Below are 18431 nucleotides of genomic sequence, written 5' to 3' on the forward strand. Positions count from 1 at the left end.
CTCTCTCTCTCTCTCTCTCTCTCTCTGCTTCTGTGTGTGTGTCTGTGTTTCAATGGAAACCTTCCATTGCCAGCCATTGGGTGGGTTCTCCATGGTGATTAATCGCCAGATAGTGGTCCGCCCACGCCTGCCTTCCCTCTTCAGAGTCCCTGCCCCTGCCCCTGCTCCTGCTCTCTCCAAATCCTCATCATTCTCAACCAGAATCGCTGCCATCCTCTCCAAAGAAGATGGACAGAATACCTCCAAATCCCCCAACAATGGTGCTGCCATTTCATCATCACCATCACTAAGGCCATCTTCTACAACACCATCGGCATCAGCATCAGCATCAGCATCTTTGTCATTAGCATCAGAATCATTGCCATTAGCATCATCACCATCATCACCATCACCATCACCACTCTCAACTTCATTACCATCACCATCGTCCACACCATCACCATCACCATCACCATCACCATCGCCATCGCCATCGCCATCACCACCATCACCATCGCCATTATCAAGTTCTTCAACTTTGGCAGATTCTCCTAGTATAGTTAGAGGGGTGCAGGATTACATGGATCGCGTCCCAAGTCTCATATCCAGCAGCGGGCCCACTACTCAACCTCGATGGTTCTGCCCCCTTGAATCCGGAACACCGCCTGACGGCTCACCACTTCTTCTCTTCCTTCCCGGTATTATTTCACCAAGTAACCCTTTGGCTTATTTTTGCATCGCTACTTGCATTAAACAGGGAAGAATGAAAGACAGGGCGAACTAAGCAGCCCTTCAGTGCGAAACCTAGAACCATTTGAAAATGTCGTACATACAATGGCTTAGCTAGTCAGCTCGCCACTTCCAAAAATTTGTCATTCGAACATGTACTCATACAATGGCGTCACATTCACCACTGGAATATGCAAATTCGTGGTGTTCTTAGCTTCTCAAATCAGATTTTGCATTTTGCTTTCTAAACCTTATGGGCTTTATTTTGTGTGCAGGTATGGATGGCACTGGGCTTGGGATAATCGGGCATTTTGAATCCCTTGGACGGTAAGATTTTCCTGAACGTGATGTTTATGCAATGAAGTTGTACTCTCCCTGGAGTCTCACTAAAGTTAAGGCTGGTTATGAGTATTTTTTTTTTTTTTTTGGGATTTTCAGAATGTTTGAAGTTCGGTGTCTGCATATTCCTGTTGCTGATCGAACTCCTTTTGAAGGTCTAATGTTCATCTCCTTAGACTTTGATCCATGAAAACTGTTATTATTTACACAAATTTTAGCAAGTGTTAATAAGACTGATGGATAATACTGCTCACAAAGGCCAAATTTAGCACAGTAATGCAAACAAATGCTGAATTAGAATTTAATTCGCTTATGAGGCAATCCTTTAATATTACATCTTGATATTTTTCTGATATTTGTTTCTGCGATGCAATGGAAACGCCTCTTAAGAGGATTCAAAGGCTCTAATTCGTTTTTCATTGGATGGTAGGAATGTTCATTAACACATTACCCGTCACAAAAGCATTCATCAAGTCAAACATATCATAACGCTTGGGATTACTGATAAAAATTTATGTTTTCACCACATAGCTTAAATTCCATGTAAAATTAAAGTCATTGAAATGTCTCCATTGGAATGTTAAAACTGCAAGCTCAAAGTAGGCCAAGCCATTATCCTCCCTTTTTCTTCCTAGCGTGACAATGGTTAATTATGACACTTGGAGCAACTGCTGCAACGTATCCAATTTTATACTTTGGAGGAAATAAGGGCTCTCACAGGATGTACGATCGTTCCAAGAAGAATGCATAGTGGGGTTTCTGTGTACGCTGGCATGAGATTGGTTCCATTACCAGGCATTGCTATTGCATCCAAACATATTACTGGGGAATTTCAGCTGTGCTAAAAGAAAAATAGATTTTTTGCTATAATTTAAGCGTGTGTGCAGCAATGAAACAGAGCCACACAGATTTCAGTAGGTGTCAGTTACTATTGGAAGTTGGTTCCTAGGATTAGAATGCATAGTGGGGTTTCTCTGTACGCTGGCACGAGATTGGTTCCAATTACCAGGCATTGCTATTACATTCACACGTGTTACTGGGGAATTTCACCTGTGCTAAAGGACAAAGGGTTTTTTTTTTGCTATAATTCAAGCCTATGTAGATAGATCTTTTTAAAAAAAACCTTTAGGAGATGCATAAGTAATGTCCAATTGCCTGTGCACGGGTTTGTAATGGTCTAAAAAAATGAATCAGTATGTGATAGATCAATTTTTTAAAAAAACATTTAGGAGATGCATCAGTAATGTGTCGTAGAAAAATGGAGGATCCAATGCGTGTTTTGTAAATTGCATTTAGGTAGAGAGAATGATGTGCATGCTGGTAATGCTATAAAAAATATTGACTTTAATTTTACTTGTTTTTAGAAATACAAGCATTGGTATTAAGTACCAAGTAAGGGGAAAACACAAGTTTTGAAATAGAGAAAGGCTTTGTAAAATATTGCGTTTTATGCCATGTTTTCTGCAGCCTTGATTAAGATTGTTGAAGACGTCGTACTGTTGGAAAGCCGCAAAGCACCATCAAAACCTATTTATCTGGTTGGGGATTCTTTGGGTGGAGCTCTTGCATTGGCAGTTGCTTCTAGAAACCCCAAAGTGGACCTTGTACTTGTATTGGTGAATCCGGGTAAATACATTTTATTTCATTGTTTCTAGTTATGCAGAATTAGTATATTAGTATTGCTTCAAAAGTTCAGATTAACAATTTTCAAAGTTTTTCCGTTTCAATAACTTCAAAAACTTTAAGGTGTATTTTACTGAAGACTGAAACAAATATGGTTTTAAAGAAAAAGTTAGGCTGATTTATAAACTTTTTGGAATCACCTCTGACAAAAAAGAAACCATGGTTTGTTTTTGGGATACAGCCACATCCTTCGAGAATAGCCAGCTTCAACCATTGTTGCCGCTTATGGATTTTTTACCTGATCAAATCTATCAAGCAGTTCCATATCTTTTGAGCTTCACAATGGGTATGATTTCTCAAAACTTCTTGGGTCACATGACACGTACATAGAAAGTTTGGACATGAATTTGAATAATGAGTGCACATACATTGTTGAGATAACGAATCTTGATTTGTTGCAAAATAGAAAACTAGTTTTGCGCATCATCATCAAATTGTTTTTCATGACTAATATTTTAGAATAACATTTTGTACTGTTTTACTACATTTTTTCTTTTCCAAATGAAGGTACTACATTAGCATGAAGAAGCACCCTAAGGCTGTACATGAAATATGAACATATAGGTAATTACGCCCATGTTCTACTACTTTTTTGTAGGAGATCCAATTCGAATGGCACGTGCAACTGTTGAAAAGAAACTCTCAGATGTAGATAAAGCCCTGGCGTTACGTGACAATCTAGTTGGATTACTGCCGACACTTTCAGTTTGTCTCTCTCTTTCTCATTTATTATTGTCGTAATGAGCTTGTCTCAGCGGTAGAGCTATAGGTTTCAACATTGGCTGTGTGTTCAAAGCCTTATTTTCACGCATCTTATTTACACCATAGGTCACTTCTCCTAAACTACATGCCACATCGATGTGTGGGTCCCCGAACAGTAGATGCAATTGTTCCAACTATGCCCCCTATTGGCTTTCTCTCTCTCTGAATAAGAAAATAGTGATTTCCAAAAATTGTAACCTACAAAGAGATAGACAAATCAAATGTAAACATAAGAGACAAATTTTGATGATATGGAGGTGTAAAAGAAAAAAAAAAGTGAAAAAAAGGCCATAGGATATGAGAAACAGTTTAAAAAAAAGTAAAAACCAAGTCATTCCATAAATTCATAATTAGTTGGAGTGAACTGCACTTCTATATCTATTATTGTGATCCTTTAGCCCGCCTTCAAATGCAATATATCATGTAGCAAATTCTTTATGTTGCTATGTTTTGCATTAAGTTCCCCTCAATATTTTTCTTTCTCAAATGGCAGGTTCTTGCTGATATTCTGCCTAAAGAGGCATTGCTTTGGAAGATAAATCTGTTGACTTCAGCTGCATTGTATACTAATTCTAGGCTTCATGCAGTTCAAGCAGAGGTACTCTTGTTGGTGAGGTGGGTTTTCATGTTAGTTTTGACATTTAACTTAATTATGTTAGCAATTCACTTCTAGAAGTTAAAGGGTGAATGTTCTCATTTGTTAAGATTGTTAGAAAGTGTTCATAGCCATCTATCATCTGTGAATAGTATGGTCTTACAAAATTATAAGTTCTGGCGTAATTTATTGTGATTTTGCGAAATATTTTTTACTAGACATTATCTTATTTGGAGATTGTGTAAAGAAATGCAAACAGTGTAGATATCTTGTTAGAAATCATACCCAAGTAGGGTTGCAATCTGGTTATACAAGGATATGGATGGTATGTCCCCCGTAGTATTCATGCTCTGTTCGTCCTTTACTTTTCTTTATGACAGTGGGAAAGATCAAATGTTACCAAGCAGTGATGAAGCCAAACGACTCAAGAAAATTCTGAAAAAATGCACTGTTCGGTATTATAAAGATTCTGGCCACACATTATTATTGGTCAGTGTACTGTCTTTTCTGTTTTCTTGGATGAATGAAATCGTTGGGTTTTGTCTAAAATTTCTGCATATATGAAATAAAAACAGGAGGACAGCATGGATTTGGGAACTGTAATTCGTGGAGCTAAGCTTTATCGTAGATCATCAAAGTTTGATGCTGTGTCTGATTTCATAGCTCCAACAAGAAAGGAATTTGGTGAGGCCTACGAACGAAACAGGTAGTGGAGTTTCCTGTTAATGTTATGATAATGAACTTTACTATGTTTCAATAGGATTCTAATAGATGTAGAGAATGAAACAAAGCTTTTTATGCTTGTACCGTCAATGCAATTTATGATGTAGTGGCTCTTTTCATTTATGTTAACGACAGGTAGTGGAGTTTCCCATTAATGTTATGCTAATGAACTTTACTATGTTTCAATAGGATTATAATAGATGTAGAGTATGAAACAGAGTTTTTTATGCATGTAATGTTGATACAATTTATGATGGAGTGGATCTTTTCATTTTTGTTAGCGAAACAGGTAGTGGAGTTTACTATTCATGTTAAGATAATGAACTTTACTATGTTTCAATTGATTTAGTGTTGAGTAGACGTACAGAATGAAACAGAGCTTCTTATGCACGTAATGTTGATGAAATTTATGTAGTAACTCTTTTCGTTCATGTTATGGTAATATTCTTTCTTGTGTTTGAATAACATTCTAATACTTTTAGAAAAAAAGAAAGCCAAATCAAGAGGAAGAAAAATAAACAATGAAAAACAAAACGTGTATACACTTATGCACACCATTATATTTTCCTTTATACCGATCAATAACCAGCTTTTGGTTGTCCAAATCCTTTTCTGAACTCTATTTGTAAACTAAAATATTTCCGTTTTCTTCTTTTATTTATGTATTTGAAGGCTTTTGCGAAGGATGACGAGTCCTGTATTTCTATCAAAGATGGAGGGTGGGAAGATTGTTCAGGGTTTATCTGGAGTTCCAAATGATAGACCAGTCCTTCTTGTCGGATACCACATGCTGATGGGGCTAGAGTTATCATTACTTGTGAGTGAGCTTTTGAAGGAGAATCGGGTGGTTCGTGGTGCTGCACATCCGATTCTATTCTCCCCTGCCCTGGAAGGTGACCTACCTGAGCCTGGATTCAATGATGATATTATTATCTTTGGGGCTTTACCTGCAAGAAACAAAAGTTTTATAAAAGCCTTGGCCAGTGGGCACTCTATTCTCCTATATCCTGGTGGAGCTCGGGAGGCACTTCACCGCAAGGTTTGTTAGGATTTTTTTTCCTTTTTTTCTTCTTTTATCTTAACTTCTTCTACACATTCTCTCCAGATTTTGTTATTTTTTTTCATCTTAATTTCTATATGTTTGCAACTATTACCATCAAAATTAGTGGTGAGAGCTAGTTTGTTTAGTGCTATATTGATGAGAGCATTGGGCATGCATTCATTGGTGGCTCATTTCACTCAAGAAAGAAGAGTCTAAATCATTGTGGGAAGTGAAAATAAAAAAATGAAAGCAATTGGTTTTTAGAGAGAAGGCTAGTTCCTAAACTGTTAAAGATTAATGAAAGCATGAAACATTCATTAAAGACTCTAGTATTTGAATAAAGGCGAATGTAGAACTAATGGTTACTAAGGAGGTTAAGCATGCTAATGAATTGCGTAAAGAAGAAAGAAGAAAACCGTCCCAAGGCTGATTTACTTACCTCATCTATTCTGCTCCTGCTCCCAGGGTGAAGCATACAAATTATTCTGGCCAAACCATCCAGAATTTGTCCGAGCTGCTGCTCGTTATGGTGTCACAATTGTTCCATTTGGTGCCGTTGGTGAAGATGATGTAATTGAGGTATGTTTAGGTTTTATTTCTCATATTATTTATTAATTGATATAAAATTGTGCGTTTTTCTCACTCATGCATATATTTGATTCCTAACTAAGATCTTTTTGTTCATGAAGCTGTTGATGGATTATGACGATATTCAAAAAGTACCTTTCCTTTCACGAATGTTTGAGGATGCTAATATTGACGCTCTTCGAATACGGTAAGTAAATTAATGTGGTAAACTTTCAACAGCAGGTCATATATAAGAAGGGAAGAGTGAACCTTATGTTATCCTTCAATCAAGTGGTTAAATATTTTATGCTTTGTGTTTCACATTTGGATAGGCGCGGAGAGACTGGTGAAGTAGCTAACCAAGACCTATACATTCCATTGCTTGCACCGAAATTGCCACCTGGTCGCATGTATTTTCTATTCGGAAAGCCTTTCAGAACAGCTGGTATATATGAATCTTGTACCTTATGTTCTCCTTCCTACACAAAATGCCACATGCAATCAAATGAGAGATTATATCTTCAAATGTTGTCTCCACTGGAGGACACACCGAAATAAATATATTAACGTCTATCGGAGGCCAAATTTAGTGTGTTGAGTCAAATCATGGTTACAGTAGACACACTGTTAAACCTATTTGTTTGAGCTCACAACTTTTAGTACACACCATCACACAGTTTATATTAACGCTTATGGGAAGCTGAATGGACCAATTTTGAGAGTGCATTGTTTTCATAGTAATTGACTTCCAGCTGTGCCATTGACACATATTTAGGAGATAAATAATCATATTATATGCCTTTCTATATTAAAGAAAACTTGATGATGCAAGATGTCCTCTTGAGAATGCATAACCTAGTGGTTATTTTTAGTCTTCACAAAATGGATTAAAGAGTGATTATTGATTCTTGTTTGGCAACTGGATTTTGTTTTATTCTAGGTAAAGAAGATCTCCTTCGAAATAACAGGGAAGCTGCAGAGGAAGTCTACTACGATGTGAAAAAAGAGGTGGAGGATTGCTTGGAGTACTTATTGAAGAAAAGAGAAGAGGATCCTTACAGAGATTTCCTCCCAAGGTTCCTCTATGAGTCTACTGCAGGTGGAGACTCTCAAGCACCCACATTTAAATTATAACTAATAACGAACTTCGGCCTTACATTAGTTCCCAGGAAATTAGTTTGTTGTAATGATGCATGTATGTATGTAACATATCCTCCCCTTTCAATATTGGTATTGGTTTCTTTTTTGCTAGTGTATACTATTTACAATTCTTTTAGATCCATTGTCATGAGGGGGGGAAGGGGGCACAGGAATTCAGCATCCAACCTTCTGGCTTTCTTTCAAGGAAGTAAAACACTCAATGCGTCTGTATATATTTTTTCCCAAGAATGATTTTATTTTCTTGAGGAATATAAAAAAAATTACATCATTATCTCTCTCATGAATTGATTTGGATTTTGCCTCGTGATATTTAAACTCAAGGAATTTCATAAATGCATTAATCTAAATAATAAATTTATACGTCACCCCCAAACCTTGTACTAATTGCAATCTAGAGATGCGAATTTATAAGAAATAGTATATGGTAAAAGAATTAGGTACACGGATAAATGTGACTGAATGATTCTTAAAATTTCAATAACGTGCCCTCAATCAAAATTGTACACTAGGAACTTTTGGACTACTCAAACGGTGTCTATCTCAAGCATACCATACAATACTTCCATGTTGCATCACTAATGGCATCTGCCTATACTGAGAAGAATGTGATACTGTGAGAATATTCATTGATCGTATTTTTAAAACACACTTCTACACTCTAAAGCGTGGGAATTGACACATTTGTAAGAGTTGCTTAAGTATGAAATTAATCAGAAGGAATGCAAACAAAGACATTTCTCAATTCCAAATATGAGTTTTTTTTAATTAATATATACACGAAATGAGCAAATCGTAGGTTGTTGGTAATATGCTGAATTTGGAAACAAGGTTTCCTTAACATCATTTCACGACATTATATGCCTAATATAAATAGTTCTATGCATCACAATATTCATTGTTTAAAAGCCAGAATGAAACTTTTCTGTATTGCTTTCATAGTTGGGTGGGACATGGACCTTTAGTATAGATAATGACATAAGAAAACCCATACAAAGCTCTCCCTTTAATAGCGTTTCATTTGGGCTGGTTTCTAAATCAAGATATAAAAACCCTTTTTCTCAAGATAATATGCACAAAGATGGAATTAATTTGATATCAAGTAGCATTGCTAGATTTACATCCATGTGAGTAGATACAAGGGTTTGACCGGTACTTGGCAGCATCTCAACTTTGTTGTGCCCATCTTTTGTGTATAGACAAATACATTACATCCTTATAAAAAAATTCACTTCTAATTGTAAATGTGTTTTGTCATCTCACTCATGGCAAATATGCTTTGTGATCATTGGATTCATCCTTTGTTATGTGCGCTATATATACATATACATGAATGCACTTCAAAATCTGGCAAAACATAATTTCTAATGAAACAAAGAAATAATGTGCAAAATAATCAAAGAACATGCACTGTCTAAAGTAATTATGCCAGCTTACCTGATTAGTAGTTCCAGTAAACAGCATCACTTCATAATTTCCAAACACCCAGTCCAAAAATAGTACTAAAAAAGCAAGCCAAATACAAACTTCACATCCTTAAAATGAAATTACATAGATTCTACTACTATCCATGTTAAGGATAATCTTGATGACTTGTTTAGGTTAGATATGCCTGAATGACACTCAAATTAGACATATGAATGTACAAATAGGATTCAAAATAGCTGCGTATAGGAACGTGACAGATAAGTTTCAGATACTAGTGCACATCCATTCAACGTTTTCGAAATTGATCAAGAATGGCATATCATATCCACCCAATCTCACTCTCTTCCTTAACAAGAGTTTATTAAGGACATACCTACTGCACTACACATGTAACAAAATCGCCAATAAGAAAGTACTTGTGGTGGACAGAGTCAAGGATCCAAGTAATTCTCTCTTGTGCCTGTAGTATGTACAAGAAAAGAAAAGGTTCAACAAGTTTGACACAAAATATCTGATCTCTTTGATAACAGCTTTCTCGGAGGACTTTAATAAGGCATGAACTGTTCTTGGTTTCTGACAGGAGTCTGATTGAGGTCTTCGATGAAAACTGGATATCTTGGCCATTTACCGCATGCCAATTTCAAGAGTGTTATAATATTCTGATCTCCTATCTCCCTGCATTATATTTTATTTGTGAAAGAGCAGCTATTTATACCTAGGATCCTCTGCATAGAAGAAATTTTCAATCCTTGGCACACTGCACCTCCAAATAGTGTAAGCATTCACACTACAAAGTTATTCGGTTCCTTTTAAATCATTCAGGCACTTTGAGATGATGGAAACAATCAATGGTGGACGGTCATCATGTAAGACATCATTAATATGCTGAATTGTTCCACTTGCAGCAATATCTTTATGATCAAGACCTATAGCAGCAGAGCATTATTTTTAGTTGCTGATAAAAGATAATTGAACAATAAACACGCTTCCTCTTCCTAATAAATTATGGGGAAACACTCGAAAATACTGCTGACATTTTTGTATTTCCCCAAATGCCCCTGAGTTTATTTATTTCACAAATACCAGTGTTCAGGTGTTCAGCCCCCATAGAAAGAAAAAGGTGATGAGTTGACCAGATAATTGCTCTTTCTGGGGTTGACAGTTCAAAGGTGGTGAAATAATGAAAACTTAGGAGCATTACAGAGTACCGATAGGAAACATGAATTGAAAAGCGCGCGCACACACACACACTCATCAAGATCTACCTTTATCACAATCTTTTATTCCAAGCTCAGGCGTACTATGATCGAGTTGTACCATGGCATCTCTTCCAGCATAGCTACATTCAATTTGGTCATCAACATCAATTTTTTTACTACATGGATCAGATTTTTCATCTAGAATAATCTGGGCGTTACATGTATTAATTCTACTTGAGATTTGGGTGACATTAGCTGGTACGTCTTTGTTTATTAGAGCATATGGACACTTAGGTTGTCCTGTATGGGCATCACTGGTTGTCTGTTCTTCTTTTGGATGAATCTGACAATTTCTTGTATCAATTCTATTTGAGATGTGGTGGATATTACTGTTGTCTCTGTTTCTCAGATTATCTTCATGAACGAGTCCAATATGTGCATCAACGATTGTACTCTCATCTTCTTCTGGAGTAATCTTACTGTTACTTGTAACAAATTTATCTGAGCTTTGGTGGACATTGGATGTAACATTTTTGTTTGCCATACAATCTTCATAAACACGTTGTCCTATATGGGCATCACTGCATTGTTGAACATTAGATGATGTGTCTGTACTCCCAAGTTCAGATTCCTTTTCCTGAAGATCATGTTGATGAGGTTTTCCTAAGGTAATACTTTGATCATGTACAGATTTGGCTTCTGATGGGAAAAACAAAAGGCAGTAAGAAAAGTTACGTTTTACGAAATAACAACTCTAAACATGTGAAAAAGGAAGTTTCTTTCTATATCTTAAGATCCGTTTGGAAAGGAAACAACAAAAAAGAGATGAAAGGAAACAAAAATGTGCATAGATGGATATATAGCAGCATCTATAACATATCATGCATTATGTAGGGGGCTACGTGGAGCATTTTGCTTGAGAAATATTGTCACAATTTACCTTGTTTTTCACTTGGAATGGCTACTGGAGCACATGTTGAGTTACCCATTCCATCTAACGCAGCAAAAGTTTGTTCATCCAATTTAAAACATAAGCCCTCTGCGTTTCTCTCCTCTAAATTCATTTTCCAAAAGCTTTCTTTACCAGGAGGTCTAGAACTCTCCCAATTCTTGACCTTTGAAAAGGCAAGCATTAACTTATTCCACTTGTCTCTGCATTGTGGTCCAGTTCGATTGATCCCACTGTTATGACAATACGCTGATATCTCTTGCCACTTCTCTTTGCTTGTTTTTTGAAGAATTTCTTTTCCCAATTGTTCAAGTTCTTTCTCTTGCTTTTCCTTTGCTTCAATCAATACCAAATGTTCATGTGTTTGCCATCGGTGTCTGTATACATATTTCTTTTCCTTGACATCAATAGGTTGTGTTGCAGATTTAGAGGCCATATCCCTGAAACCTACTAGTCTCCATGAACTAATTTTACTTGAGATATGGTGATGAAAAGATGGATGGAAGAAAAGACACCTCATACTGCAGGAATAGTGTTATTCCATAAGTTATTAAAGCCCTGAAATAAGAAACAGAACATATACAAACTGCTAACAAACTGAAATGGAAACAGACACTATGCCTCAATTGCTTGACTTTAAAACGGTAATACCTAAACATATATTTGACTATTGAGATGAAATGTCGATGATCCGAAGAATGTCCACCATCAACTAAAATTTTCCAAATTTATGCATGATACCAAATGTTAACGCTGGCCATTATTCTGGGACAACGCATAAGACATTGGAATTAAAAATGGAGTTGTTTCTCACTATTTACATCGAATTCGAGCATAGAAATTGACGTTTTGAGCAGGTAAATAAAGTTTATTTTCACTCTTACATAAGATTTGAGATGGAAACTAAAGATTGTTTCATAGATAATGCATAGAACGAGGATTTCATTCATTAGCACATACAAATCTGGGCAGGAAACACGATATGTATTTCAACTCATACACAGTCTAAGATAAGAACGCACATTGAAATTTTTGTGCAAAAACTTAAATGTTTAGTGGGTTGTTTTCCACTGAAAGTTTACATGCTGGATTCGTAAGCAAAATAAAAACAAAAGAGAGAATGAGCCAATTTTCGTTTGGACACTAACCAGAATATGAAAGGAATGGTGAAAGAAAGCGATGAAATGCGCAGCTGCAGAAGAGAAATTTTTCTTCGTTTGTTGTAAGCATCAAAATCACGAAGAGGAAGAGAGAGAGAGAGAGAGAGAGAGAGAGAGAGAGAGATGGAACGTGTCCGAATGTATTTTATACGTATACGTAGGTATCGTATTTGTTTATATTTTATACGTGTGTCTTCGTATCTGTGTAATGTTATTTTCATGCATATTGATTGTATTTACATACATACATACATACATACATAGTTCATAGTTGTGTCGTGTTCAGACAAACATAGGGACAAAAGTCATGGAAATCTGCCGACCCACTCACGTATTTCCCGAACCCAATTTGACACCTAGGGTTTCCATTTGACCCAATTGTTTTGGGTTGGGGAAGGGGACAAAACAAAAGAGCCATAACCAATGTCCACATACTTTATTGTTGTTGTTGTTGTTGTTGTTGCAGGGACTTGATAAGAGGCCTTCAATAATCCATAGATAAGCTTGGAACACCTGAAGGGTTTCAACAAGAAGCGTTCAATAATCCATAGATAAGCTTAGAACACCTAAAGGGTTTCAACAAGAGGCCGCATGCCTCTATTAAAAAAACAAAGGCAATTTTCTCATGTCGATTTACTAGCAATTTGGAGGATTATCCCCTCTCACACTCTCCATCACTAAAATAAAAGAGATTCATCACTCAAATAAATATAAATAGTTGAGGACAATTGTATGTGTGGATGAATTTTGGAAACACATCTAGCCATGTTGCTCTTATGTATGGACAATTTAATACAGTTCTTGTCCAAAATTGGCTCCCTTAATACCTCCAATATGAGGTTTAGCACTTTTAATGAGACTAGTGGCCACTCGATGAATGTAAGCAAGACCAATATATGGTGGTTGAAAAGATCAACCCCTTACTTTACCTGCAAAAACTCACATCATTATTCGCACACAATGAGATGGGCAGTTATGCTCCTTGGCCCTCATAACCCAAAGAGTGTAATGTGGCTATCAATGCTCATCCAAGGAGGATCATAGATGCACAACATGCCAATTGACCCGAGATTGAGGATGAGAAGCACTTTGTGCACAAATCTGTTGCATATAATAAAGGCGTTGATAATCACACACACAATGGAACAACCTCAAGGAACTTCTAACAAAGCTGCTGACGTGTAATTGGATTGTTCAGCATATGCAATTGAAAACATTGTATGCTTTTATTCATCATAATTTCAAAACATAAATGCATCCTTACATCAAAGTTGAGGATCCTAATTACATTCAATTCCAAAGGATATCCATGGAATACAGTTAATTAGCCTATAAATCATAATTAAGGATAATATATTACTGTAACCCGAGTGATATGATCAAAGTTACTGATTTGTAAATTTAGCTTCTACTGCTCTCAATGCAAGATTTTGATTTGACCAATTAGGACATGCTCTGACTTTATAATAAAGATCAATTAGTAATTACCCATGTTCTTAGCAGAAAATCCTTTCATAATTAGTGGAGGGAATCTAAAAAATAGGTGAACCTATGCTCTGAGTTTCTAGCATTTACAAGCAGTTTTTAGCCATTTTACATTTAAGAGATGTCTTATTATTTCTCCACAAGACATTTTATCTCAATCCCTTTTTTCACACTTGCGCAAGTCCATTTGCAAAGTCTATATGTATTTCTAATGTTGAAGTACTGAATATACAGTAAGGAATATGAAAGCATGTAGGTTATGAATCATGATCCAAAACATGGCCTTTCGTTGGCTTATAGCTTGCTTTCTAGGTGAAAAGCATCATGTGTCACTGATTTTGTGTTTGGAAGATTTCTCATATCATGTGTGAGCTTTGACATCTGATTTATTTCAGCTATCATAAATTCTGATAGGTAAGGAAAATCAACATTAATCTCGTCTTTAAAAGCATTCCCTGATCGTTTGAAGTATGTGGAAGATGCACTTTCAAGCATTTTTCTTAATTCGATGGCATATTCTTCAGGGTGGTGTCTTAAATGCCCTGTGAAAACAAGATTTCATTATTTCATCATATCAATGAATTGATAAAACAAATTAATATGATTCAAGACTAAACACCCAATATTGACAAGCATCATACCTACATGCTCTGATTGTTTCCACACAACTAAAGAAACTTTCCCACCAAGTTTCCGAAGATTGGAAGCAAACATGCGTGTTGTCTGGGCAGGGGCAAGCTCATCATCCTCTGAGCTTAGTATAAGTATGGGTCCAATCCTCTGGATAGGTTATCATTAATCATGAGAAATCCCAATTGCCTGAAATCGTATACAAAGTGTAGTTGCATTCCAGACAATATTCTTGAAATCAACATACTCCTCAAACAAAGAACTACAATCTCTGAATATTAGATATTGCGACGTTTTCTTAACAAGTTGAATCCAAAACCAACCATTATATCTATAATCACCAACTTCTCTAACTTAATATTTCAAAAGTCAAGCTAAGATTAAGTTGAGCTTTGAGGCTCAAAATAATCACCATTGGAATATACAGGTAGCATTGGTATAATATCTTCTTGACATCATACAATTAGTGTTTTCCTCTTTAATCCCCATCTAATTATTTGGACAGTTACTCCCTGTATTCGAAAGCAATTTGTTACAGTGACTAGGTGGCGGTGTGCTTATTTTGCCTAGAAATATACGAATTTCTAGTTTCTTCCAATGTATAAGTTACAATCTAAAAATATTCTCACTTTGGAGATGCAAATATGGTTATACAAAGAAAATAGGAGGAAAAATTGTCCACGTAATATCTTTCTTTCACTTCCAAGTGTTTGATGTTATAAATACAAGGTTTCACTGATATTAATCACCTACCTCATATGTTATTAGATCTATTGAAAACTATGGACCCACCACAGGGTAATGGTATGTGTTTGGACTTGTATTTCGATAACTAAAATATATCATACATTAGCAAAAAAACTGCACTAATCTTTCTCCATTTCTTCCATATGTTATAGACTATTTATACTATTTTTTCCCAAATAAATAAATACCTCCGTATAATTTCACCCATTTAATCCCATGTAATTAGATCACTTACTAAGAAACATACCACAAATGAATAAAGTGCATGCCAGAGTTCTATTCGTTGTTGTTCAAATGTCTTTCCAAACACCGCATCAAGTCCCTTCCCAATTGCATATGTTCCATACAAAAGAGCCCTAATCGGCTTGCCTCTTTCCGAGGCTAGTACTTGGTAGCTTACAAACTTTGCACCAATATCACTAACAAAATCCATGGGACTCGAATCAAAGATAAGCCCTGCGAGATACTTCCTGATTGTTTCCAACTTGCACTGCTATTAACATAAAGAAATGAATTAAAAGGAAAAATGGAGTCATCACATGCAATAACAAAATCTATGTTTGATGAGCATAAGCATTAATTATTGATTAGGAGCCAAGTTAAGATTAGTTAGCCTTGTTCATATCTATACTAGTAACTACAGCTGTAAATTAGTTAGCCTTAGTCCCTCCATATCTGAAATCGTAGGTATTATCTAGACCATTGCTATTAATAAACTATGATGATCACAGTCTTGTTCATTTAGCCTTTATTTGGCTCATAATGCATAGTTTGCATATGCTCATAACAATATATTGGTACACTCCGAGAATTTGGCAACTCTTAGATTTTCTAAACCATCATCAATATATGATTTCTGATATTTCGACTTGTTTAATGAATTATCTCACTATCATTAAAAAAGATAACTGCAAATAAACTTGTGGTTTTAATAAGGACGGATATATTTACCTCATCAACATTGACTTGAGGGTATTTCCCAAGCAAAATCTTGCCACACAAAAAACCCATAGATATTCATTCACATTGGATAATTTGTACAGTTCTATGGTGAAGAAGTAAACGTATTTGTTTTCCAGCTGACACCAGTAGTCTTAAGCCAGCTGAAACCTATTAGTTTTAAAAAAGTAATGAAAAAGCTATACTGAATGTTATTTTGAGAACCTGTATCATCTTATAAAGACAAGCCTTGTGACCTCCTGAGAATACTGCTAATACAACAGGACAAGGATGCCGCCCGAGATCCTATCAAACCAATACATGTCTAAAGACCCAAACGTGTTATTTAAGTTCCAAAGAGTCCAAGAATACTTCCAAGAGTCTCACCTTAGCAAGCTCAGTCAAAGCTTTCAAGGCTAAGTCAGTAGCCCAGTGTGTAAAAAATCTGCAAATGTAAAATAGATCTCAAAATACAAGACATAATATAAACCATCAAACAAGTCAATACCCATCTTCTTCTTCTTCTTCATCACCCATCAACATCACTCTTTTCCAGCTTTATCCACCACCATCATCACACACACACAGACACACATCCCACATCAGCAGAAACATCTATCATCCCAATCCTCATCAACAGCATCTTCACTCGTCCTACTTGAATATCAACATAAGAATCATGATCAAGGGTCCTCCAACTTCAGCACTGTCACTCACAGTATCAGCATCACTATTCGTCTCTTCTTCTTCTAGTATCAACATCAACATTGTTGTCTCATTTTGACTCGTTATCCATCCACATCATCACCAGCACGATCACCATAGTTATTCTTCACCTGCTCTTCTAATATCAACATGAAAATTATCTTCTTATTGTGATTGATCATTTGACAACATAGTCAAACTCTCTTCCTCTTTCAACATCAACATCCCCATCCCCATCCCCATCATCATCATCAACAACCTCGACCTTATCCTCATTCACATTATTATTTGCATTCATCAACATTACCCTCCTCATCCTCCATTAGCAATTAGCATCATCACTATCATTTAGTAATGTGTCTGATTATCATTATTCATCAGTTCCTCATCAATCATTAGCATCATCATTATCATCGATCAAAATGTCTCACAATTATCATTTTCAGCTCCTTCAACATTTACATCATGAATTCATAAGGGTATCAAAAGAATCAGAAATAAATTAGACAAAAACCAAATGATGGACAGAAAATCCAACCAATATCTTCCCATTCAGTACCATAGATCTATCAGTAAAAATGGGGTTTTCAAGTTTTTCTTCTAAGGTATAAAAATCCATCCTGAAAAATAATATCCTAATCTGCAGAAAAACCAAGTTCAAGAGAATGGACAGTAGAGATCGACACTTACAGGTTGAGAACGTGTGGATGCAAAACAAGACAATCCCAGCCACACGATTTGTAGAGACGAGTATAGGCCATGAGATTCCTCTGCGTGCTAAGCATCCATCCTATAGCCACAACTATACCCACACGTGGACGATCGTCTTCATCGACTTTTCTGTCCCAGTACCAGAAGCTGCTTCGGAAAATTTTGGAAGCCATAGCTTAGAGCTATGGAGCTCTGTTTTTCATGACACGACTCTCAAGCAGCCTACTCAATATATATATGTACATATACATTGCGTGCCAATCCACGCCATCTTATTATTTACATGTAGATGTAGATCCACGGCTGCAGAGGAGGGGAGAGAATATATGACACTAGTATGTATATATGCTTATACATATACATATTATGTATGTATTATTGTATATATCAATATGTATACATCAATGAGGTGGATATACATTAAATGAAGAGATAAGCACCAACTTCAAATTTGTTTTATGTTATTGTTGATTTTTGTTGGATTAATGGAAGTAATCACATTGTTTACCTCACAAATGATTGCATCTTATAAGGATTCTCGTTTATATACACTACATTCTATTATGATGGTAGTTTAATCCTCGTAATCCTCTATGTGGATGATATGTTGATCGGGGATAAGTTGACAGATCACACTAGGGCTCTAATGAAGCATATTCGATTTGAAGGATTCAGAACTAATGAGGCATATCCTAGGGATATGGACCTTGGTGTGGGGGCTTAAGGTTATCATCAAAGACTTGGCAAAATGGAGATATGATGAGATAATCTCAACCCAACAATTGAAGATAGCTCAATTAACAAGAGTTAGATTTTTGAATGATGAGGTGGAGGGTTCAAACCTTGTTAGGGGCCCTAGAAGTGGAAAGGATAAACTAATTTGTCTTTGAATTCCGAACAC

General features: G+C 36.1%; 3 protein-coding genes across 5 annotated transcripts; 1 reads left to right on the plus strand and 2 right to left on the minus strand.

Annotated features, from left to right (window-relative positions):
- The first annotated feature begins 3 nt into the window (after window positions 1-3).
- On the plus strand, window positions 4-7852 carry LOC147868045 (phytyl ester synthase 1, chloroplastic-like). The gene is made up of 14 exons (XM_087315974.1): window positions 4-677; window positions 984-1035; window positions 1147-1202; window positions 2515-2673; window positions 2912-3016; window positions 3329-3435; window positions 3986-4107; window positions 4468-4576; window positions 4663-4793; window positions 5483-5849; window positions 6318-6431; window positions 6542-6627; window positions 6752-6864; window positions 7360-7852. Exons 1-14 carry the CDS (start codon window positions 53-55, stop codon window positions 7551-7553), a joined length of 2340 nt encoding a protein of 779 aa, XP_087172100.1. The 5' UTR covers window positions 4-52; the 3' UTR covers window positions 7554-7852.
- A 1222-nt stretch (window positions 7853-9074) lies between these two features.
- On the minus strand, window positions 9075-12434 carry LOC147868046 (uncharacterized). Of its 2 annotated transcripts, none has more exons than XM_087315977.1 (5): window positions 12302-12434; window positions 11805-11918; window positions 11145-11674; window positions 10271-10903; window positions 9075-9931 (listed from the first exon to the last, which is right to left on the minus strand). In XM_087315977.1, the coding sequence occupies exons 2-5, from the start codon at window positions 11810-11812 to the stop codon at window positions 9801-9803; spliced, it is 1302 nt and encodes a 433-aa protein (XP_087172103.1). In that variant the 5' UTR covers window positions 11813-11918; window positions 12302-12434; the 3' UTR covers window positions 9075-9800. The 2 variants fall into 2 exon arrangements, with proteins under 2 accessions (XP_087172103.1, XP_087172104.1); XM_087315978.1 differs by having other exon boundaries at window positions 11145-11711.
- A 1412-nt stretch (window positions 12435-13846) lies between these two features.
- LOC147868047 (uncharacterized) lies at window positions 13847-17766 on the minus strand. Of its 2 annotated transcripts, none has more exons than XM_087315979.1 (7): window positions 17510-17765; window positions 16502-16559; window positions 16340-16420; window positions 16127-16165; window positions 15423-15665; window positions 14440-14578; window positions 13847-14340 (listed from the first exon to the last, which is right to left on the minus strand). In XM_087315979.1, exons 1-7 carry the CDS (start codon window positions 17701-17703, stop codon window positions 14093-14095), a joined length of 1002 nt encoding a protein of 333 aa, XP_087172105.1. In that variant the 5' UTR covers window positions 17704-17765; the 3' UTR covers window positions 13847-14092. The 2 variants fall into 2 exon arrangements, with proteins under 2 accessions (XP_087172105.1, XP_087172106.1); XM_087315980.1 differs by having other exon boundaries at window positions 14157-14340; window positions 14444-14578; window positions 17510-17766.
- Between the last annotated feature and the right edge of the window lie 665 nt (window positions 17767-18431).

The sequence above is a fragment of the Azolla caroliniana genome, unplaced genomic scaffold (genome assembly GCF_043228905.1).
Source record: "Azolla caroliniana isolate FFs.n. ecotype wild unplaced genomic scaffold, voAzoCaro1.0.p SCAF_2, whole genome shotgun sequence".
In the NCBI taxonomy this organism is placed as follows: Eukaryota; Viridiplantae; Streptophyta; class Polypodiopsida; order Salviniales; family Salviniaceae; genus Azolla; species Azolla caroliniana.